The sequence below is a fragment of the Xyrauchen texanus genome, chromosome 12 (assembly GCF_025860055.1).
Source record: "Xyrauchen texanus isolate HMW12.3.18 chromosome 12, RBS_HiC_50CHRs, whole genome shotgun sequence".
Taxonomy (NCBI): Eukaryota; Metazoa; Chordata; class Actinopteri; order Cypriniformes; family Catostomidae; genus Xyrauchen; species Xyrauchen texanus.
In genome coordinates this window covers 39,967,918-39,991,602 of record NC_068287.1, presented here as the reverse complement: position 1 = coordinate 39,991,602, position 23,685 = coordinate 39,967,918, and the positions used below count along the sequence as shown (strand labels likewise).

The window sequence follows — 23,685 nt, the reverse complement described above, 5'->3', positions numbered from 1 at the left end:
ACAGACAGATTGTTTCACTTTTAATTGACTATATCACAATTCCAGTGGGTCAGAAGTTTAGCTGTGCCTTTAAGCAGCTTGGAAAATTCCAGAAAATTATGTCAATCCTTTAGTCAATTAGCCAATTAGCTTCTGATAGGCTAATTGGAGTCAGTTTAGATGTACCTGTTGATGCATTTTATGGCTTACCTTCAAACTCAATGACTCTTTGCTTGAATCATGGAACAATCAAAATAAATCAGTTCAAGACTTATAAACACTATGGGACCACGCAGCCATCATACTGCTCAGGATGCATTCTGTCTCCTAGAGATGAATGTAGTTTGGTGTGAAAAGTGCAAATTAATCCCAGAACAGCAGCAAAGGACCTGATGAAGATGCTGGAGGAAACAGGTAGACAAGTATCTATATCCACAGTAAAATGAGTCCTATATCAACATAACCTGAAAGGCTTCTCAACAAGGAAGGAGCCACTGCTCCAAAACCACCATAAAAAAGTCAGACTACAGTTTGCATGTGCACATGGAGACAAAGATCTTACTTTTTGGGGAAGTTACCTCTGGTTTGATGAAACAAAAATTGAACTGTTTTGCCATAATGACCATCGTTATGTTTGGAGGAAAAAGGGTGTGGCTTACAAGCCGAAGAACACCATCCCAACTGTGAAGCATGGGGGTGGCAGCATCATGTTGTGGGGGTGCTTTGCTGCTGGAGGGACTGGTGCACTTCACAAAATAAATGCATCATGAGGAAGGAAACTATTGTGGATATATTGAAGCAACATCTCAAGACATCAGCCAGGAAGTTAAAGCTCTGTCGCAAATGGGTCTTCCAAATGGATAATCACCCCAAGTATACCTCCAAAGTTGTGGCAAATTGGATTAAATACAACAAAGTCAAGGTATTGGAGTGGCCATCACAAAGCCCTGACCTCAGTTCGATAGATAATTTGTGGGCAGAACTTAAAAAGCATGTGCGAGTAAGGAGGCCTCGAAACCTGACTCAGTTACAGCAGTTCTGTCTGGAGGAATGGCCCAAAATTCCAGCAACCTATTGCGAGAAGCTTGAGGAAGGAACCAAAAATATTTGTCTCAAGTTAAACAATTTAAAGGCAATGCAACCAAATACTAACAAAGTGTATATAAACTTCTAACCCACTGGGAATGTGAAGAAAGATATAAAGGCTGAAATAAATTATTCTCTCTACTATTATTCTGGCATTTCACATTCTTAAAATAACGTAGTGATCCAAACTGACCTAAGACGGAATGTTTTCTATGATTAAATGTCAGGAATTGTAAAATACTGATTTTAAATGTATTTGAAGGTGTAAGTAAACTTCTGACTTCAACTGTACTTAGCTCGACTATAGTTTAACCAGAGACATTAAAATATGGCAGCTGGATGAATGGAAGCCCCGCCTTTCAGTTAAAAGAGCCAATCGCCTTTTCAATTGTTTGTTTTCTCTAGAACTTGCATGTTCATCAACTGAACCAACTTGGAAACGTCTAGGTTACGTATGTAACCTCCGTTCCCCGATGGAGGGAACGAGACGTTGTGTCAGAGAAGCGACACTAGGGGTCTCTCTTGAGCGCCAATATTCACCTCTGGACTATGAAAAAAGGCCAATGAGAGTTGGCAACCAGTATTTGCATGTCCCGCCCCCGGACATACGGGTATTTAAGCGGCGCAAATACGGGAGTTCATTCAGGATTTTTCTGAGGAGCCGTAAATGGTCCGGCCACAACAGTGGCTCGGCTCAGCGACATGGCAGGGGAGACACAACGTCTCGTTCCCTCCATCGGGGAACGGAGGTTACATGCGTAACCTAGACGTTCCCCTTCTGTCGCTCTCTCCACGTTGTGTCAGAGAAGCGACACTAGGGGTCCACTTATAAAAGCGCCATGCACTGAGCCGTGTACGTGAACTGCTGATACAGGAGCGAGCAGGTATTCTTACGTGCAGGACGACCAACTGTATCAGGCTGCACGTACCCTTCCCCAATGCCCCATTTAAGCCATCAGGATTCCTTATCATTACCCTGAAGGGGAACAAGGTGCTGGCCGCCAACCTGGGAACGGGCCAAGCCTGGCCGGGCCTCTTTCTCTCTATGTTTCTTGCATAGAGCAACTTAGGCCGGGGCCCTTACACGCATTGAGGGAAGGGGGTCTTAGCCCTTATCCAGGGCGGAGAAGACCCTGCGGAGGCCACGCCTACCCGAGAGGGGAGGCAAGTTTAAGTGGCAAAACCGTCAGAGGCCTGCTTAGGGCCTCTGTGGAAAAGTCGGTGCGGTGGTGGATCCAGCCTATAGAGGGGGAACATACATCACGGCAGCCGAGGCAGCCATGACTGCCTAAGGGAACACAGGAGTCAGCTCGCCAGAGGGGACAGAACCGTGGTGTTACACACAGGGGGACTCCGAAGGAGGCCTTACCTGTGGAGCACCTATACCAGTACAGGGTAGCTTCCGGTACCCGCAGTGGCTTGGGTCAGCGAGTTCCTCCGCTGAACTGCGACCCACAAGGGCTAGGGAGGAATCGACCAGTGTCCCAAACCTGAGATCTCCTGGGAATGAAGGCGACTGTTTCCCCTGGTTAGGGGAAGGAGCTAGGTGCAAGCGATTCACCTGGTCAGATCGTGGGCGTGCCACCGAGTTCTCACGGGCTCGGTACCTGAGAGAACACGGGACGATACTGACTCAACTTCGGAGATTGTAGAATCTCGCAAAAGTGTTAGGTGTTGCCCAGCCCGCTGCTCTACAAATGTCTGCTAGGGCAGTGCCCCTAGCCAGTGCCCATGAGGGCCTTAACACTCCTGGTGGAGTGAGCTCGGACCCGCAAGGGGGCACGGCCTGGGTGTGATAAGCCAGGGAAATGGCGTCGACAACCCAGTGGGCGAGTCTCTGCTTGGAGACAGCATTCCCTTTCTGCTGTCCCCAAAGCAGACGAAGAGCTGCTTAGAGCATCTGGTGCTCTGTGTGCGGTCCAGATAAATACGTAAAGCACGTACTGGACACAGCAGTGAAAGGGCTGGGTCTGCCTCCTCCGGGGCAGCGCTTGCAGGTTCACTACCTGATCCCTGAAGGGGTGGTAGGAACCTTGGGCACATAGCCCGGTCGCGGTCTTAGGATCACGAAAGTATCTGCCGGACCGAACTCCAGGCAAGCGTCGCTAACAGAGAACGCATGCAGGTCCCCGACCCTCTTGATGGAAGCGAGCGCGATCAGCAGGGCAGTCTTGAGAGAGAGGGCCCTGAGTCCAGCTGAGTCAAGCGGCTTGAAGGGGGGTCTCTGGAGGCCCGTAAGGACGACCGAGAGATCCCAGGAGGGGAACAGGTTAGGCCGGGAGGGAGTTATCCTCCGGGCACCTTTTAGGAATCTGACGATTAAGTCGTGCTTACCAAGAGACTTGCCGTCTACCGTAGTCGTGGTGGGCAGCGATAGCGGCGACATACACCTTGAGGGTGGAGGGGACAGCCTCCTCTCCAGCCTCTCCTGAAGAAACACGAGCACTGACCTAACTGCGCACTTCTGCGGGTCTTCGGCTCGGGAAGAACACCAGTCCGCAAACAGACGCCACTTTAGAGCGTAGAGATGCCTGGTAGAGTGGGCTCTGGCTTGATTGATTGTATCTATGACGGTTGGTGGTAGGCCGGCTAGATCTTCCGCATCCCGTCCAAGGGCCAGACGTGGAGGTTCCAGAGGTCTGGGTGCGGGTGCCAGAGCGTGCCCCGTTCCTGAGAAAGAAGGTCCTTCCTCAGGGGAATCCGCCAGGGAGGGGCTGTCGTGAGGAGCGTGAGGTCCGAAAACCAAGTCCGGGTAGGCCAGTAAGGGGCTACCAGAATGACTTGCTCCTCGTCCTCCCTGACCTTGCATAGCACCTGTGCAAGAAGGCTCACTGGGGGAAATGCGTACTTGCGCAGCCCCGCAGGCCAGCTGTGTGCCAGCGCATCTGCCCCGAGGGGAGCCTCTGTCCGGGCATACCAGAGCGGGCAGTGGGAGGTTTCTTGGGAGGCAAACAGGTCTACCTGAGCCTTGCCGAACCGGTCCCAAATCAGCTGGACCGACTGGGGGTGGAGCCTCCACTCTCCGCCGGGCAAGCTTTGTCTTGACAGCGCGTCCGCTATCACATTGAGGTTGCCGGGGATGTGAGTGGCACGCAGTGACTTGAGTCGCTGCTGACTCCAAAGGAGGAGACGACGGGCGAGCTGTGACATGTGGAGGGAGCGTACTCCGCCTTGGCGGTTTATGTAGGCTACGACCGTGGTGCTGTCTGTCCTGACTAGGACGTGTTTGTTCCGAATTAACGGGAGAAACTTCTTCAGGGCCAGAAAAACAGCCAGCAGCTCTAGGCAGTTGATGTGCCAGCGCAACGGGCCTTGGTTCCACCGGCCTGCGGCTGCGCGCCCGTTGCATACGGCACCCCAACCAATTTGGAGGCGTCGGTTGTGACCAGAACGCGTCGGGACACCTGCTGCAAGGGTACTCCTGCCCTTAGGAAGCAGAGGTCTGTCCAGGGTTTGAAGGTTTGGCGGCAGGCAGAGGTAACTTTTATGTTGTGCGTGCCGCGGCGCCATGCTCGTCTCGGGACTCGAGTCCGGAGCCAGTGCTGAAGTGGTCTCATATGCATCAACCCCAGCGGCGGCTGCCGCGGAGGATGCCATATGCCCCAGGAGCTGTTGGAAGCGTTTTAGCGGGACCATGGCGCCTGGCTTGAAGGAAGCGAGGCATTTCAGCACTGACTGAGCACGCTCGTTGGAGAGACGTGCTGTCATTGGGACTGAGTCTAACTCCAGACCGAGAAAAGAGATGCTCTGGACCGGGAGAGCTTGCTCTTTTCCCAGTTGACCTGAAACCCCAAACGGCTGAGGTGGCTGAGCACCTGGTCTCTGTGTGCGCATAGTAACTCTCGGGAGTGGGCCAGTATGAGCCAGTCGTCGAGGTAATTGAGTATGCGTATGCCGGCTTCTCGGGCGGAGCAAGAGCTGCCTCTGCGACTTTCGTGAAGACGCGAGGGGACAGAGACAGGCCGAAGGGGAGGACTTTGTACTGATACGCCTGGCCGTCGAACGCGAACCTTAGAAAGGGGCGGTGTCGAGGGCGAATTGAGACGTGGAAGTACGCGTCCTTCAGGTCTACCGCTGCAAACCAATCTAGATGCCGGACGCCAGATAGAATTTGTTTCTGGGTGAGCATTTTGAACGGGAGTTTGGACAAGGTCCGATTGAAAACTCGTAGGTCCAAGATCGGTCGTAAGCCGCCGCCTTTCTTGGGTACAACGAAGTAAGGGCTGTAGAAACCCTTCTTCGTGGAGGGACAGGCTCTATCGCGTCCTTTAATAGAAGGGAGGCGATTTCTTCGTGCAGGGAGAGGGCATGTTGGCCGTGTACTGCGGAAAAATGTACGCCCACGAAGGGGGGCGGAGACCTGGCAAACTGAATTGCGTAACCGAGTCGAATGGTCCGGTGCAGCCAGCGTGACGGGTTGGGCAATGAAAGCCACGCCTCTAAACTCCGTGCTAGGGGCACCAAGGGGATGGGTTTTTTGGACGTACCCGGCGGGGCTTCGTCAGCTCGTCATGCACTTCCGGGAAAAACGGGACCGGGGGGGGGCGAGGCTGCGAGCGGCGCCCAGACCCCAGGAACCAGTCGTCGAGCCGTGATGGTTGTGGGGAGGATGGAGGGTTCCAGTCCAAACCCACGCTGTCGGCTGCCCGGGAAAGCATGTTCGTCATCTGTGCGTCGACCTCAGCCTGGGCGTGCAGGCCCGAAAGCGGCAGCCCAGGGGAGTCCTCAGCATCAGATAACCCGCCCTCCGATGCCGCGGCGAGCTCATCGGCTTCCATCGCAAGAGGGTCGGCCGACTGGCTGTGAGGCAAGTCACCGCTACCTCGAGCACGGACAGGAATCAACGAGCGTGTCGGGCGCGGGTGGTCCGAGGGGCATACCGGCGGAGCTGCACCCGCTGCCATCCCCAAATCGCCTCCATCGCCAGCCGCATCGTCCTCAATCCCGTGGGAAGAAGGAGCGACACGGGGGGCGGCTGGAGTGGCTTGCTCACGGTTGTAAGCAAGCCGCGACCGCAACGTTGTCATGGTCATGTTCTCGCAGTGAGAACATGAACCATCCACAAACGCAGCCTCGGTGTGATCGCTACCCAGACACACGAGACAGCGCCTGTGGCCGTCAGAAGCGGAGAGCACTCTACCGCATCCAAAAACAACACAGGGGCGGAAGGGCATCTTTATAAAGACGCGTCCTTAAAAGGACGTTCAACGGCGCTGTGTTTTGCTCTTTTAGAGGAAATTACTCTTTTAAATAAAATCACTCTTTTAGGGAAAAAACTCGTGAGAGTTTTTAAATCTGCACTGTCGATGCGCCCAGAGGCAGGAATGCACAGCCGTGCAAACAGGAGAAAGCCGCTGTTGTGCGCCGTAGAATCCAACAGCATGCAGCAGAGGGATAACAGGAACTCGGTGTGTACACGCAGCAGTTGCAGACACGACCATCGGCTCCCGTATTTGTGCCGCTTAAATACCCGTATGTCCGGGGGCGGGACATGCAAATACTGGTTGCCAACTCTCATTGGCCTTTTTTCATAGTCCAGAGGTGAATATCGGCGCTCAAGAGAGACCCCTAGTGTCGCTTCTCTGACACAACGTGGAGAGAGCGACAGAAGGGGAACTACAGTTTCAAAGTAGCTTCCCAACACTCTTTGGTTTCTCATGTGAACTAATGACAAATTATCTCTTTTTTCTCTTTCCTTTCCATATTTGTTTCTTTCTCGGTTTCTCTCTTCATTCACAGATCAGCGTTTGGACCTCAACAAGTTGGGACCAAACGACAGTGACACAGTGAGGGGACAGATAGTAGGTGAGTCAGGAGCTTTGAGAGAGAATAACTTGTCAGGAATTTGGAGAGCTCTCTCGTTTGGCCCCTACATTTCCTCTATTTGCCACATCTTTCTTTTTATCCTATGAGTCACACTAGCACTGGAGAACTTCAAAGCTTTTCGTTATGGAATTTCGTTATGGTTAAACCCACACACATTTACATTCAACGCCTTAAAATCCTCCCTCTTTAGAAGCAAAGGAGGAAAAACGCACTCATTATTGTATGATTTCTCCGTAGCGCTTTGAAAGTCCACAGCTAATTTCTTTTCATACACCAGAGCTCTCAAAAAGCTGCCTTGTCCCTTCATACAGAGTTGTGTAGGGTGCTGCGGATGTATTTGCACCCTTGGTTACATGTCCCATGGTCACATAACAGATTGTACAAGCAGCCGTTCATCAGAACTTGAATGCTGTCCCCTCTAACATTTCTCTAATGTTAAACAACAGTACCATGTTTTAATATCAGTCATATAATGTTACTTTTGCATCACATGCATGTTCCATGATGTGTCACTGTCTTTATTGTAAAAGAAATTAAGGCTAGCGTACTGTATACTCTGTGTGTCCGCATGCCATTCAAATTTGCATCACACAGAAAACTGAAGTATACTTTGAACTTCATTATTCTTGGGAGTTTTCAAAAGAGAGAAATCTTTGCCATTTTTTACACTCTTGGACACAATAAAAGGTGTCGTAGGCTCCTTAAGTTTTAAGTACTCTTAGTAACTTGATCTAAATAGGTGATTGTTACAATGATGGCAGATTTTAGTCATGTTTTTTTATTTTAAGTTAACATTTTAAAGTTCAGTTCATTTACTTGGAATTAATAATATAATAGACATAATAAAATACAATAAATAATGTTTTGAAATTCCATGGACACAGAACTTTGTATTTGACTTATTTCACTATACGCAGTGCATTTGTATTTTCTTGACCGTGGTGAAAGATCACTTGATTTACCCAAAAGCTTTAATTTACACAATATATTACACAAGAAATAGATTCAAATGTTTATCTATTTATGAATTTGTCTGAATTTTAGTGGACCATATCTGGTGCTGTATGGCAAAATTGAAATCTGTTTTGAATGCTGTGTTCAATTTAATTAGTCATATATTAGAGAAGTATTAGATCATAGTAATATAATATTAGATAAATATGTCTAATAAGTAAAATATTTACACTACTGTTCAAAGGTTTAGGGTCACTTTTTTTTTTTTTTTACATTTTATAGTAATAGTAAAGTCATCACAACTATGGAATAATAGAAATGGAAATATGGGAATTATGGTTTGTCTAAAAAAATCCCAAATAAATCAAAAGTGTAATATTTTAGCATCTTCAAAGTAGTCACACTTTGCATATAATTTGCAGAAATGTACTCTTGACATTTTCTCCACCAACATCTTGAGGTATCACCCTGGGATGCTTTTTAAACCGTATTGAAGGAGTTTCCATCTCTATGTTGGGCACCTAGTGGCTGATTTTCTTAATTATTCAGTCCAAGTCATCCATTTCAAAAACTTTTTTTTTTAATTACATTTTTGTTTGGTAATTAAATAAATTAATACGGTGGCACAATTATATTTCTGTCTACAAAACGATTTTTCAAACATTAAAGCATACGCCTTCAGATCAAAAGATTTTTAAGATCATGAGAAACATTTCATTCAAGTGACCCCAAACCTTTGAATGGTAGTGTATGTATGTATATATATATATATATATATATATATATATATACACATACATCGGGGAGTAAATAGGCTTATAAATAAATGACTGTTTAATTTCTTTGAATTGCAATTAATTAAATTCCATTTCCTGTTATTCCAATTCATATTACAATTCAACTTCCTGTAGGGCGTGGCCAATTTAATTCTAATTCCGACTCAATAATTAAAAAGAGAGCCAATTCAGAATTTTTCCTAACCCTTGTACACATGCATGCAAAAACTTTTCTTAAAGTAATTGGCAAGGAAAATTAATGTACCAATGTGTCAATGTTGAGCTGCAACATCATAGACGAAATTCAACCACTTAACATATCCAAGCCCAATCAAAAGAGTCAAATTCTCAACCATGAGCACCAGTCCATTTTCTCGTCTTCCTATACTCACTGGGTTCTGCTAATTGCTGCTTGCAACAATATTCTTGACATTGCTGTTACATAGTTTCAGTCAAATCATGGCACGGACACTGATGGGACACTGATGGGACCTATCTAACAGCTTGTTTTTTGTGTGTCATTTCTTTCTGTTTGTGTTCTCCTGTCAACAGTAAGTCTTCAGTCCAGGGACAGAATAAGCAGTGGAGGGCCAGTCGTAGACTGCAGTCGTCTGTTCGACAATGATTTGCCTGACGGGTAAGTAAAATAACTCTTTAAATTGAAAACATTCATTTTAAACAATGTTTGAACTTTAATAGCTACTCATTAGTAACAACCAAAGTTTTTATCAGGCCCCTTGTGTTTGTCCCTGCTCGCACATGCGCATGTACGTCTGTCTGTTTGTTCGTCTGGATGAATGTCTCTTTTGTTTTTGGCCTGCAGCTGGGAAGAGAGAAGAACTGCGTCTGGCCGGATCCAGTATCTGAATCATATCACACGCAGCACTCAGTGGGAGAGACCTACAAGGTGGGATCAGGTTTCATTTGTTTGAAATAGTAATATTACAAATAGTTTTGTTGAAATATGTGATGATGACTCTTTTATTCGAGATATGGTACAATATTTCACTTTCACTCACGGAATAAATCATGACTCACTATAAATAGCGCAATTTTTACATTGACATCGGTAACCGAGAAGTTTTGTTTTTGTGTGATATACATGCACCTTTGTACACCTTTAATGGTGGTCTACATGTTTATTCATTTTAATACAAATGGTTTTGCATTTAGAAATCAAAACATTAACACTTCACAATAAAGTTCCATTTGTTAACATGAACTAACAATGAACAGTACTTATAAAGCATTTATTAATCTTCATTAATGTTGATTTTAACATTTACTAATACATTTTTTAAATCACAAGTAGTGTTTCTTAACAAATGTTAACGAATGGAACCTTATTGTAAAGGGTTACCATCAAAACTTTGTTTTCCAGGATGCATCAGAGCGCAGTTATAAATAAATGTGATGCGGTCACATGCATTTTCAGCAACTTCCGAATAGTTTTTGAGTGACAGACTCACAAAACCTTTTTTCACCTCGGTGTTTAGAGCTGTCCACTTGTGAACGGATCATCTGAAAGAGATGTTTATACCAGGTCAACTTCTTCCATGACTTTGTTCATTTTTACAGTTTATTTAAGTCATAATTTTTGTCTTTTGATGAATTTGAATTCAGTCGTATCTATCATAATTTATTTATTTTTTGTAAACAAAAACGATAAAATTACACTTTAACTGACCAAACTTAACCAAATATTCAACCATCCATCCATCCATCCATCGTCAACCGCTTATCCTGTGTACAGGGTCGCGGGGGGCTGGAGCCTATCCCAGCTAACATTGGGCGAAAGGCAGGGGACACCCTGGACAGGTCGCCAGTCCATCGCAGGGCCACACATAGACAGACATATACTCACACTCACCTCCACATCCACACCTAGGGCAAATTTTTTTTTTTTTGGAGACACCAATTAACCTAGCCTGCATGTCTTTTGGATGGTGGGAGGAAGCCGGAGTACCCGGAGAGAACCCACGCAAACACGGGGAGAACATGCAAACTCCACACAGAAAGGCCGGGGCAACCAGGGTTTGAACCCACGACCTTCTTGCTGTGAGGCGACAGTGCTAACCGCTGCACCACTTAAACAACATGAGAACTGTCCTGAAAACCTGAACTACTAAAATAATAGCATATAAAGAATATACTGAAGTATTAGCTCATTTTTAGGAGCTACTCCATTGTGGATTCCTTTTTGAGAATTTTGCATTGTTATTTTTACAGAAACCGCTAATTCACAGCGCAAGTGTACACATTCTGACTAGAAGTAACTTATTTCTTGCAGCTCTTGAAATATCATTCTAGTGCTGACATTACTTTCAGATACAGTAACTGAGTGGAACTGAGGGAATGTTGAAACAGACGATGTTTATTCACTAAATGATTCAGCTCTCTGTTCTCGTTCTCTGAGCTTGTGTGGTCGACCGCTTCACGGCTGAGCTGTTGTTGCTTTTAGACGTTTCCACATCACAATAACAGCACTTACATTCGACCAGGACAGCTGGAACAGGACAGAAATGTCACTACCTTGTTGGAGAGGGTGCACTCTATAACTTGTCACTCTATGTGATGTTGAAAGTTAGTTTGCTGCTCCGTGTGCTCCAATGCATAGCTTTGACTTTTTTTACTTTTACTACAGAGACTATCCCAGTGGAGCTACCAGGTGTTGAGTGCTTCCCTCAAGCGCAGTGGAGGGTGGTTGAACTTAAAACCACTGGATTATCAGTGTTACTTAGATTCTAATCACTAAGTCTCGCTATTGTAGAGGTAGACCGATATATCGGTTTTACCGATTAATTGGTGCCGATTGTTGCTTTGTTAACATTGCTTGATTCTGCAATATAACAGTAGCCTGTAGAGCTGCAATAAAAAAAATCTGCAGAAGATTTGCTGCATCTAAATCTTTCATTGTTGATAATATTCATCCAAATGTTTATACTCACTTCAACGCGTGTTTTACATTGAAGCGAGGGCATGCAAAGAAAAATTCAACAGTATTTTTCATATTATATAATAGGGCTGCCCCCTAATAGTCGACCTTAGTCGATGAGAAGAGTCTTGGTTGAGCAAATTTTGATTGGTCGGTTTGTCGCAGAAATAACCGCTGGTTGGACACTAGGTGGTACTCTGGGGTAATTTTCGTTAAGCAGGGTTAGGGTTAAGCCTAAACAATAAAGCAAGACTAAAAAATTAAAGGAAGGCGTGTTACGTAAATAACATTTACATTTATGCATTTGGCAGATGCTTTTATCCAAAGCCACTTACAGTGCACTTAAAACAGGGACAATCCCACCGGAGCAACCTGGAGTTAAGTGCCTTGCTCAAGGACACAATGGTGGTGGCTGTGGGGATCAAACCAGCAACCTTCTGATTACCAGTTTTACCAGTTATGTGGTTTAGACCACTACACCACCACCACAAATAAGCATCAAGATATTCCTGTCTTATAAACTCTACCTCTTTCACACACACACAGGCCTGCTTCAGAGTACTCGAGCCCTGGCCGGCCCCTCAGCTGCCTGGTGGATGAGAACACGCCCATAATGACGCCCAACGGGGCGGCGGGTGTACCTGCAGATGACCCGCGCGTGCAAGAGCGGAGGGTTCGCTCTCAGAGACACAGAAATTACATGAGCAGAACTCACCTACACACACCACCGGACCTGCCCGAAGGATACGGTTCGTTCAAACACACAAACGCGCACACGCACACACACACACACATCAATCCTTCCACAATAATGGTCAAGCTTGCAAAGGTTAAAAATACACTCTGCAACATGCACTCTGACAATGTGAGTTTCACACACACACAGTTGTGCTCTGGAAAAATGAAATTTGCACTGCAGCAGAAGTAATTAAAATGTCTCTTGAGTTCTGTAGAAAAAGGAACTTATCTGAAATATCTCTGATGTGTCGTCAGCACCAGCTGCAGGGTCAGACGAGTGACCTGGAAATCCCTCTGTTTGTGTGTGTGTGTGTGTCCGTAGAGAGATCCAGAGGCTAGAGATTATAGGCACAGGTTAAATGGAGGTCTGTGCTTTTCTCTGTTGAAGTAGCACATTTCTGAAATTGAGTCCTGTAGACAAAATATACAGGTCAAGTACCTGTGTGGGCCAGGGAATAATATGCAGTTATATTGGCATGGATATTTAATTGTTTTGCATTTCATTTGAAGATTTTGACTGTTTATTCTTTTGAAATTATTATTTTTTTTCCATTAAAAATAAAACCTATTAGAAGAATATAATTTTTTTATTTTTTGCATTGTCACATTATTTTCAGGACACACATTGTGTACCCTCCATTTCTCATTACCATAACAAGTATTTTTCTGTTGATTGGTTTGTGGTGTTGCAAATCAACTTGAAAGTAAAAGAGTGAAACTCTAAATGTGAAATATCATGGTACCGGTACTCTGCACGTGCACACACACAAAATATACTCACAAAGGATGATTGTATGCTACCCCTAATCTTTTCATAGTATTGGTAATGAATGATGACGCCCCCTGGTGTTTATCCACAGAGCAACGGACCACGCAGCAGGGACAGGTCTACTTCCTCCACACGCAGACGGGCGTCAGTACATGGCATGACCCCAGAGTGCCCAGGTACCTTAACTTTAAAATATTTAATATGTTTAATACAACTCTGTTTTACTTCTACACTGTCATTTTTATCTTGCTGTGGCAAATTAAACTAGCAACCACAGTACCTTTATATTGTTGTGATTGGAAACTTACACCTCTGTCTAACTAGCAGGCATTGTATCCGACATTGATCGTGAAGTAATTTTTCTGCACTGACTGAAAATCAAAATTGCAGCCACTGTTGATCTAAGTAATTGGACCATATTTATTTATTTTTGACATGTATGTAAGTATATATGGTCTTGAGGGGCATTTTGTAAATTTTGTGGGGTGCCCTGCTGTCTAAGACTTTAAAAAAAACTGTATCTATTGGTTTGATGAGCATCAACACTAAAATTTGTTTTGTCTCAGTTTTTTTTACTTACATTTTGGCATGCCTCTCTCTCTCTCTCTCTCTCTCTCTCTCTCTCTCTCTCTCTCTCTCTCTCTCGCTCTATCTGTTTTGTCTTTCTTCATTTATCTTGCTTTGATCTTTCCATTATTGTATTTCTTTTTTGCCCTATTTCGTAACATGGTTATAAAACATTATATTAGGCCTATTATCAGAATTACATTATTACCTAAAAAGCTTTGAATTAAGTATAAATAAGTAAGAGTAAATTGAAGGATTATCTTTTTAAAGATGTAGGTCTATATTGCAGACATCAGCTTGTTCTATGTAGGTTAATTCACTTCGCCGATATCCTTGGAGTGAAATAATGTTCCACGAGATGATTTGGCACTATGCTACTTTCTCTGAAATTGCTGCATTGTATCGTAGCTCAAAATAGAGAAGAAAACAGCTGGAAGAGCACATCAATTATTAAATAAAATCAAACTAATACAATTAAACGGTAAAGAAAATTTCCCTCCATTTCTCTCTCCCTATAGGGATCTTAGTAACGTGAATTGTGAGGAGTTGGGTCCGTTGCCTCCAGGCTGGGAGATTAGGAACACGGCCACTGGACGGGTTTACTTTGTGGACCACAACAACCGAACCACTCAGTTCACAGATCCACGTCTCTCTGCTAACCTGCACCTCGTCCTAAAGTGAGTTTTTTTTCTCTCCTGTAAATTTAATTCAACATCATTAAAAAATAAAATATTAAAATTACTAAAGCCAGCTCTGAATTTTTCAAATATTGCTGAAGAGTGCTGTTTTTGGTCAGCTTGGAAATCTCATCCTGATATGTCTCATATTTGCTCTTACAGTCCCAGTCCAAATGGTTCCCGTAGTGCCGTTGAGGCTCAGACCAGGTAAAAGACGATTGGCAAATCTGACCATTGTCTCCATTTTTCATCTGTATGAGTGTGACCAAGCATGCTTGTGTGGCGGTGGAATGCATTAATGGGGAGAGATCAGGTTTCCCTTTTCCTGTTCTGACAGATCAAAGGACATGTCCCACATTCCGTCTTCCCACTTCAAGTTTTTCTTGCAGTTACAAGAAAATTCAGAGAGGTATGGCATGCATGGCTGGAATATCACAAGTTGTAATTTTCCATAAATGAATCATGCATAGCACCTTCTCAACACATACAGAAGCCAAAGCAATATGAAGCATCCACCTGTATATATATATTGACTGAGCATTGTTGAAACATTGACCAATATAGGTTATTCAGTGACCAATGCCGATATTAAGAGAACCTTTTCTTCACACAGCAGTACTTAAAATGAAAATTCAAATATTTGTAAACCGAACATGTGCAGTTTGAAGTCCAGACTTCTGCTAATTGGACAAGTGAGCGTGGTTATTGTCCAATAATCTCACAGTGCCAAATATCATCTAAATTGTTTGCAGTGTTGGGTGTAATCTGATTACAAAATTATAAATAACTGTAATCTAATTACTGTAATCTGTTGCAAAAGTAGTGTAACTTATTAACATTTTAATTGTTGTAATCCGATTAGAGTTACGCACTTTCAAAGTGAATTACTTTTAAGCACATTAATTGTGTTACATTATACATATTTGGAACATCATAATATTCATTTTGAATCAAATGTAAACATTTATTAGGTTCATGTGTTTGTTTGGTGTTTATGTGGCAGCTGAAGTGACAACAATGAACAAGGAGATATAGACGTTATTTTGAATTCGTTCAGTGGAAAATCAAAAACATTTGTGTAAAACATTTTCAGAAAATAACTTAAAAATAAATTAGGTATTTGGGGAAAGTAAATACCTAATTTATTTTTAAGTTATTTTCTGAAAATGTTTTACACAAATGTTTTAGTAAATTAATCTGATTACAATTTAGAGAAGTAATTTGTAATTTTTAATAGATTACTATTGTTGAGTAACTTGCCCAATACTGAATGTCAGCCTAACCGATATATAGGTTATGGGGCCGTTCAGACCAAATGCGTAAAAAAAAATAAAGAAGAGCTAGACACAGCACAACAAGAAGTATATAGCACTGTTGGATAAATTACTTTTTAAAATGAATCGACAAAAAATTACTAATTACTTATCTAAAATTATATGTAATAATATTACTTTACTGATTACTTATTTGGGAAAAAAGCCACACATTCTAAAATACTTCAACAGAAAATAATGTCTATATTCCTCTCACGTTCATTGCGACTAGCACAACAGCATAATGCTTTGTTAAAGGGCCCACACCCTTCTGCTATCACAGAAACCCAAACAGATGTGATTGTAATTTGTTTTAAATGTATTCTACATAATTAATTTAAAAAATGTGTAACTTAAGTAATGTAGATATTAACTGTATTATTTATCTACTGTAATTAACTGTAATCTGATTACAAGAATTGCAAATGTAATGATTTACACTACTTGACTAAAAGAAATTAAATTACAGAAAATTATTACTTGTAATCAGATTACACCCAACATTGCTTATGATGAGTTTTTAATAGTTGATATTTTTTTAAACTTGACCTAACGGCCGGGCGCCTTCCAGTGGCATTAAGTATTTGGGTATTTTATTCCCATCAAATTTGTGTGATTAATTTTGACCCTTTAATAAAAAAGGTTTTCGGGTGATGTGGACAGGTGAGCTTCATTACATTTATCTTGATTGAGAAGGTTAATGGTATAAAATTCAGTATAAAATACAAAATTCAACTACCTGCTACAATCTCTCCCTATAGATGTTCCCCTCTCTTATTTTAAGCAATTTAATAGCATAGCGAAGTCCTTCATTTGGAATGGTAAACGTCCCAGATTACACTTCAGTAAGTTACACAGGCCGATTGACAAAGGTGGGCTAGGCCTACACAAGATTTTGTTTTATTATTATGCATTCAGTCAGAGACATTTGGCTCATTGGTCACTTACACCTCAAATTATGTATTAATAAGTCCCCTTTATGTTGGTCAGAGTGGATTGTGAGAGAGGTTAATACACTCCTTTGTTGAATTTGGTTCAGCATTTTGGGATTCCCAGATCTCAGTTCTTTAGGTATTTACAGCTGCACCACCTGCTCTCTACTATTTTTGGGAGTAGTATACACCCCCCTAAAAAGGCAGATACTCTGGAAGTAGTGATTACTGCTTTTGGAAAAGGTCATGAGGCATCAGTGAATTACTCCCTGTTAATTCAGAGTCTGGGGGACGGAGCTTCAACTTCCATCAAGAGATTATGGGAGGAAGATTTAAACTTGGCATTGGAGGAGGGAGTGTGGGCTAGGACTCTAAAAGCATCAAGTCTGCATCTAGAGATGCAAGGGTCCATCTGATGCAATTTAAGATTTTGCATCTATTCTACTGGACCCCTATTGCTTGGTCTTAAAGACACGCCCACCTGCTGGCGATGCCAATCAGAAGCTGGAGACACAACCGTTGTTTTTTGGTGGTGTGTTAAGATCCAAGAATTTTGGTTGAAGGTTCAGAGTTTTATGTGTGACGTATTGGGCAATCAAACTTCATTTAGCCCCAGACCCTGTATTTTAGGCGATGGCGCGGTCATAAAAATAGGGGATAAACACAAAAAAAAATTGGTCCTAACCAGTGTTATGATTGGCAGACAGATTGTTTTAAGGGCATGGTAGTCGGCTGGAGCGATCTCATTTCAAGAGTGGTGCACGGAGATGGAGAGGGTGGCGCTTTTCGAGGAAGTGTCATCTAGAAGGCTGGGGAACTGGAATTCGTTTGATGGGAAATGGGGCAGATATTTGGCATTCTTGGAGGGCTCTCGTGCGACCACAGGGATGTTTGTTGAGGTTCAGGGTGGGGTTGGGGATTGGGAGGGGTAATAGTGGGGGTTAAATGTTGATTCTGTGAGTATATGGTTTACTTTACTTTGTTAATTGTATGAATAACTATAAACTTTTAATCAGAAACTGTTCACCTAACGGCGTCTCTACAATATGGTGCTCCTGCACGAGACGCAACGCAATATTCAAGGACGTCCGTCTAGCGCATATTCAATGCAAATGGATGCACAAAATGTATTCGGGGTGAACTGCTCCCAAGACATCATTCCTTAAGCAGAATGACTGTAAACGCAAGTCAGTCTAAATGTTCCTGCCATTTCAGTCACACTTTGGAAAAGACATCAGATAGATTATGTGGATATCTGTAAGGATATCTGCCTTATATCAGTGCAGAAAATCTCACCTCTCCCGCCACACCTCCCCATCCTTCGGCAAAAAAATCACTTTGCTTTGTGTATTTATTTCAGCATTGATCAGTTTATTATCTCGTAATCCTTTAGCAAATTTTGAGTGCATAAAGGGAACAGTGTATGTGTGGTATGCATACACATATTTCTGTTCGAATGGTTGTGCGTGTGAGCTTGCATGAGTTACTGTTGACTTTTGACGGATCCTCCCTGTTGTTGCACATCCAGGATTTCAGGGGTCGTTGATGTTTAAAGTCAGACAAATGATCCAAAAATGTACTTTCTAAAAGTATGTGGAACAAGAGACGTTTTTGTTTGCTTATATCGTCATGCACAGTGGGCTGTTTAGTGTGAGAACTGATTTACGGTGTATTTACATTTGATTCAGATTATTGATTCAGATTCAAACCAGATCTTAAATCAGTCCAGTGTGGTACAACATAAAAATACAGCATTATAAAATAGATAATTCTGACTCTAAATGACTATAAATGCACATTTTTGAGCACACATTTTATAATTAATTGCCAAGTTTCTAAGTGGCTTGGCAACAGAAAACAGTCGGATAATGACAAATATTATGGCAGAATGTTTAATCTGATCATTATTAATAGTAAATGTAACTGTTTATTGAATATTGGTGTCCATTACAGTACTGGTCGTGTCTTGCCTATGAACACAAGTGGTAAAATGTAACTCATGCCCTCTTGTTGCTTATTGCTATATAAGTAGACAAAGTGAAAGGTGATTTTTTTTTGCATGTCAGGAAAAAATAAAGAGAGGAAGGGAATATCTGAGGAATGTGGGGTCACCTAGAGTGAGATTGAGTGTAAGTGTCCATGTCACATGGATAAATGAGAGTGTGAGTGGTCATGAAGTGAGTATGGATTGATATGTGAAGTAAGACAAATGTTAGTTTAGGTGTTTGCTCAGAGCGTGTGTTTTCAGGTTGAGGAATGTATCGATTAATGGATGCACATTTCTTCCTTGGACTCATTCCTCCATCTCTTTAGGAGCTACAATCCTGTCTTACTCTCTTTTATTCCATCTTTTATATGATCCATTTTGCAAATTTTCCAAAAACATGCTTGCCAGACATCTTTCAATACTAGGGATGCACCGATGTATCAGCTGCCAATATTTATTGGCCAATAAATCTGCATATCTGTTATAAGCATGAAAATGGCAATATGGAAAACCGATGGTTTATTTATAATGAATCAGTATAACACTTTTGTAAAAACTACACATGTAGAAGGTTTGGCACTCCTAAGAACATATGTGGAAAATAATATAAAATTAAAATAATGTGGGAAAAATGCCATAAACGGACATGACAGTAGTGAAAGCGGCACTTACGTACTGTATAGGCTACATGATTAGGGAAACCATCCAAAACACAGAGCAGACTTTGACTTCTGAGATTTCGGTATGATTTCCATTAATACTGGATGATTGATTTAATTAAGACTGAAGTTGCAGTATGGTTTTGTGCGATTACTAAACCTTATAAGGCTGCATTTTAAACTGCAAAAACAGAAGTGCAAAAATGTTGTAGAAGTCTAATGGTCAGAAACGGCAATGTCATTACACTTGCTAGTTACCAGAAGAACAATCCTACCTTTTATGCTGTTGGATCCTCCGCACACCCAGCTGCCATTCGATCCAGCGACGTTATCGGACAACTTGATTCCTCTGCCATGCTTCCTATCTGGTGTGTATATGTTATAGTGGTCTTGTTCATTACGATGTTAAATGTTTATCAACTTTTATTTAGAAAGGCCTATTTGTTCATAGGGAAACGGATTGCAAAATGGCGTGAGTCTAAGGGGTGTTGGCAAAGGTTGTTTGAAAACATACTATTTTTTTGTAATTCCGTTTGGTGCCACTAGTAGCGCATAAATGTCTCACTTAACATTTAATAAAGACACATGGGGTGGGAAATGCATTGAACCTTTGTGAATGACAGATGTTGCATTTCTGCGGAACTCTGCGGCACTTTCGGCAGATTTAACATTTAATAAAGACACACAGAATCCGTCTGGGTCTATCAAATGCACACTGCATCATTGCAAACCATTACAAGCATTCATTTTTCTCCATCAGCTGAAAAACAAAACTGACCATTTTTCTTATTTTATCTTATTTTAAGTTGCATAATAATTGTGTAGATTGATTTTTGAGCAGTAATGTCATGCACACATGCAACATAAGCATGCGGGAGTTTTACTGAACAGCAGAATGTGGGTGTTCAGCTAGAGTGAGGCTCTGTAGAGGCCACAGACCCTCAGGAATGCAAACCACACTGCACACACACAAGACAATGTATAGCTGCTGGACATCATAGAGAAAGTAAAATATGTTCTAATCTCAATATATTATTATTGATATACCGATATATTTGCCATGCCGATTAATCGGCCGATATTTGGCTATTTTCCCTTAGCTTATTAACAGAAGTATTAACTTTCCCTTGTGTCAGCTCTCCAGTTATTGGAGAGCTTGTGAACAAAGCTGTGTCCACATTGAAGGTTGTGGTCACCATCTATTTTAAAGTAATTTTTTGGGAAAGTTGTTATATGCTGGTAGAGTTTGGTCATGTCTGGCACTGGCGTGACAAATACCTGTTAGTTTGCATTCGGCGAAGGCCACAGAGGTGAAGATAGTGTCAAGCTTGTGTGTGTGCATGGCAGAAGGCAGTTGATTTGTGAGAAACGCCATGTCTCATTTTGTTTTCCTCATTTCTCTCTCCCTCTGCAGTCGTCCCGTGCAGCTGAAGGAGCAGCCTCAGACTGTCATGTCTCCTGCTAATCTCCCAGAGGACCCAGAATGTCTCACGGTGCCCAAGTACAAGCGAGATCTAGTGCAGAAACTGAAGATCTTGAGACAGGAGCTGTCCCAGCAGCAACCTCAGGCAGGACACTGCCGTATTGAGGTCTCCCGTGAGGAGATCTTTGAGGTGAGACCCTCAGTTGACAAAACAACAGCAAATAAACACGCAAAATCAAGGCATTTTCTTTGGTGGGCTCAGACGTTTGGACACCACTGGAGGTAGATGGAAGTGTTGTTGTAGTTTCAAGGTGTTCGTTGCATTACTGTTAACACTTCTCTGTCACAAACACAGAGGATCACACGTTTAATTGCACTAGGGAATCCTGTAGGCCTGGTTAACCTTTACCGTAACAGCCTTTGAGATTTGCTTGATGTTACTCACAAATATATTTATGAATGGAAAAAGCCATAATGCAACAAACACCCTGTTAAATTGCAATCGCGTGCTGCGATCACCTTGGGTAAGGAGGGAACACATATGACTCGTACTGCACACATGTTTCTGAGCTGAAATACAATTTGTGATTTTTGGCTTGGCCATCTGTTTGGTCATCTGTTTCGGGGTGTTTATGGGTGTTGATGGGTGTTGTGCTGGATGCACACAGACATTTCTGGATGCTGCATTCCTGTATGCTGTGCTATCTTCCAATGGATGAGTCCGGCCTTAAACATTTAGATAATATGAGACCTTTGCTTTTATTCTTGACTTTTTTTTTTTTTATTGTTGGCCTGCTCGTAAGATCAAAGATTTTAGTCGTCAAATTATGTCCTGGTCTTTATAATACAGTGGTGACCTTTCTGAGGCTACTCTTTCATTTCAATCAGGGTCATTATAGAGTCTTGAATTTTTTATTTGTAGTTTCTATTTATATTTTCTTTCATTCGTTTTCACTTTATGATTGGTAGTTTTAGTTGTAGTATCTTAGGGGTGCCAAAGTGTTAAGTGATATTATTTTAATATGTTAACATGGTTACATTTCTCATGATTGTCTATCGTTATCGCTGTCTAGTTGTGTTTTCAAGTCATTAAAAGTTAGTTTTGATCTACACTACACACTGTTCTCTCCCACCTGGAAAAAAGGAACACATATGTGAGAATGCTGTTTGTAGACTACAGCTCAGCATTCAACACCATAGTGCCCTCCAAGCTTGATGAGAAACTCCGGGCTCTGGGCTTAAACAGCTCGCTGTGCAGCTGGATCCTGGACTTCCTGTCAGGCAGACGTCAGGTGGTTAGAATGGGCAGCAACATCTCCTCATCACTGACCCTCAACACTGGAGCCCCGCAGGGCTGTGTTCTCAGCCCACTCCTGTATTCACAGTACTCACATCACTGTGTGGCAACACATAGCTTCAATGCCATCATTAAGTTTGCTGACGATACAACAGTAGTAGGTCTGATCACTGACAATGATGAAACAGCTTACAGTGAGGAGGTGCACACTCTGACATGCTGGTGTCAGGAGCACAACCTCTCCCTCAACATCAGTAAGACCAAGGAGCTTGTAGTGGACTTCAGGAAGAAAGACAGAGTACACAGCCCAATCACCATTAATGAAGAGAGTCAGCTGCATCCTCGGTGTCCACATCACTGAGGAACTCACAAGGTCCGTCCACACTGAGGCCATTGTGAAGAAGGCTCACCAGCGCCTCTTCTTCCTGAGATGGCTGAGGAAGTTTGGAATGAACCACCACATCCTCACACGGTTCTACACCAGTACTGTAGAGAGCATCCTGACTGACTGCATCACTGCCTGGTACGGCAAAAGCACAGCCCACAACTGCAAAGCCCTGCAAAGGGTGGTGCGAACTGCCAGAGACATCATCGGAGGTGAGCTTCCCTCCCTCCAGGACATCTATAACAGGCGGTGTGTGAAAAAAGCTCGGAGGATCATCAGAGACTCCAGCCACCCGAGTCATGGGCTGCTCTCACTGTTACCATCAGGCAGACGATATCGCAGCATCAGCACCCGCACCAACCGATTACATGACAGCTTCTTCCCCCAAGCAATCAGACTTTTGAACACAGGATCTCTCACGATCAATATACATCAGCACTGCACTTTATTAATCTTATATTTCACACTGGACTGTCATAATTATATTCTCTCTTAACAACACATTGGCAACTGAATTTCAACCAACAGCCTGAATGTCAATCCAGCACAATACAACCTACTGTATATTTTATATATACTATTTTTATTGTATATTGTATATTGTAAATCATTTTTGTATATTGTGTATTTTGTGTTTGTTTTATTTCTGTGAAGTTCTCGTTATTGTTATTTTATTTTAATTGTGTTTATATTTCAGTTTAGTTAGTGTTTTCAGTGTAGTTTGTTAACAATAATAATACTGATTTCACCTCCTTCTCTCCACTCTGCTCTCAGGAATCGTACCGGCAGGTGATGAAGATGAGGCCGAAGGACCTGTGGAAGAGGTTAATGGTGAAGTTTAGAGGAGAGGAGGGTCTTGACTATGGAGGGGTTGCTAGGTATGACTTGAACACTAAGCAAACCTCTTGAAAAAAATTGTTCACCCCACACATTAAAATTCTGTCATTATTTACTCACCCTTAGGTCGGTCCAACCCTGCTGTTATAGCATTATAAATTCACTATAAATCTTGCCATCTCCAGCCACTTATGCGCGATCATGATTTGAAGCTTGATTACACTTCCTCGCACTTGACGCGATATAAATAAGGCTCCTTAAGAAGCACTGTGCTAAGTTTGATATAACTGACACCAAACGTCATTGGTTCTCGCATGTACATTCTTCAAAATTTCCCCTGTTGTGTTCCTTCAAAAAATAACAACTTACTTGTTTGGAACAATGGTGTGTAAATAATGCAAGAGTTTAAAATTTTTAAGCAAACTTTTCCATTTAAAATGCATTCTGAGATAACTGCATTCCCAAAGTATGGCATCAGTGAATTTCGCCACTTGTGCATAGTAGAGAAATTACATCTACATTACATAATACATATCACACATTTG

At 42.6% G+C, this 23,685-nt stretch overlaps 1 protein-coding gene across 2 annotated transcripts in view; it reads left to right on the top strand.

The window, feature by feature from the left end:
- LOC127652679 (E3 ubiquitin-protein ligase SMURF2-like) overlaps window positions 1-23,685 on the top strand; it is a 99,347-nt gene that overhangs the window by 64,887 nt on the left and 10,775 nt on the right. Inside the window, exons 5-14 of one of the 2 annotated variants that reach the window (XM_052138972.1) lie at window positions 6,805-6,870; window positions 9,174-9,258; window positions 9,445-9,528; window positions 12,103-12,305; window positions 13,155-13,239; window positions 14,149-14,307; window positions 14,470-14,514; window positions 14,645-14,716; window positions 20,613-20,811; window positions 23,078-23,181. In XM_052138972.1, coding sequence (XP_051994932.1) covers window positions 6,805-6,870; window positions 9,174-9,258; window positions 9,445-9,528; window positions 12,103-12,305; window positions 13,155-13,239; window positions 14,149-14,307; window positions 14,470-14,514; window positions 14,645-14,716; window positions 20,613-20,811; window positions 23,078-23,181 — 1,102 coding nt within the window. The remainder of the gene's footprint in view (window positions 1-6,804; window positions 6,871-9,173; window positions 9,259-9,444; window positions 9,529-12,102; window positions 12,306-13,154; window positions 13,240-14,148; window positions 14,308-14,469; window positions 14,515-14,644; window positions 14,717-20,612; window positions 20,812-23,077; window positions 23,182-23,685) is intronic. The other variant, XM_052138973.1, reaches the window with a different exon arrangement.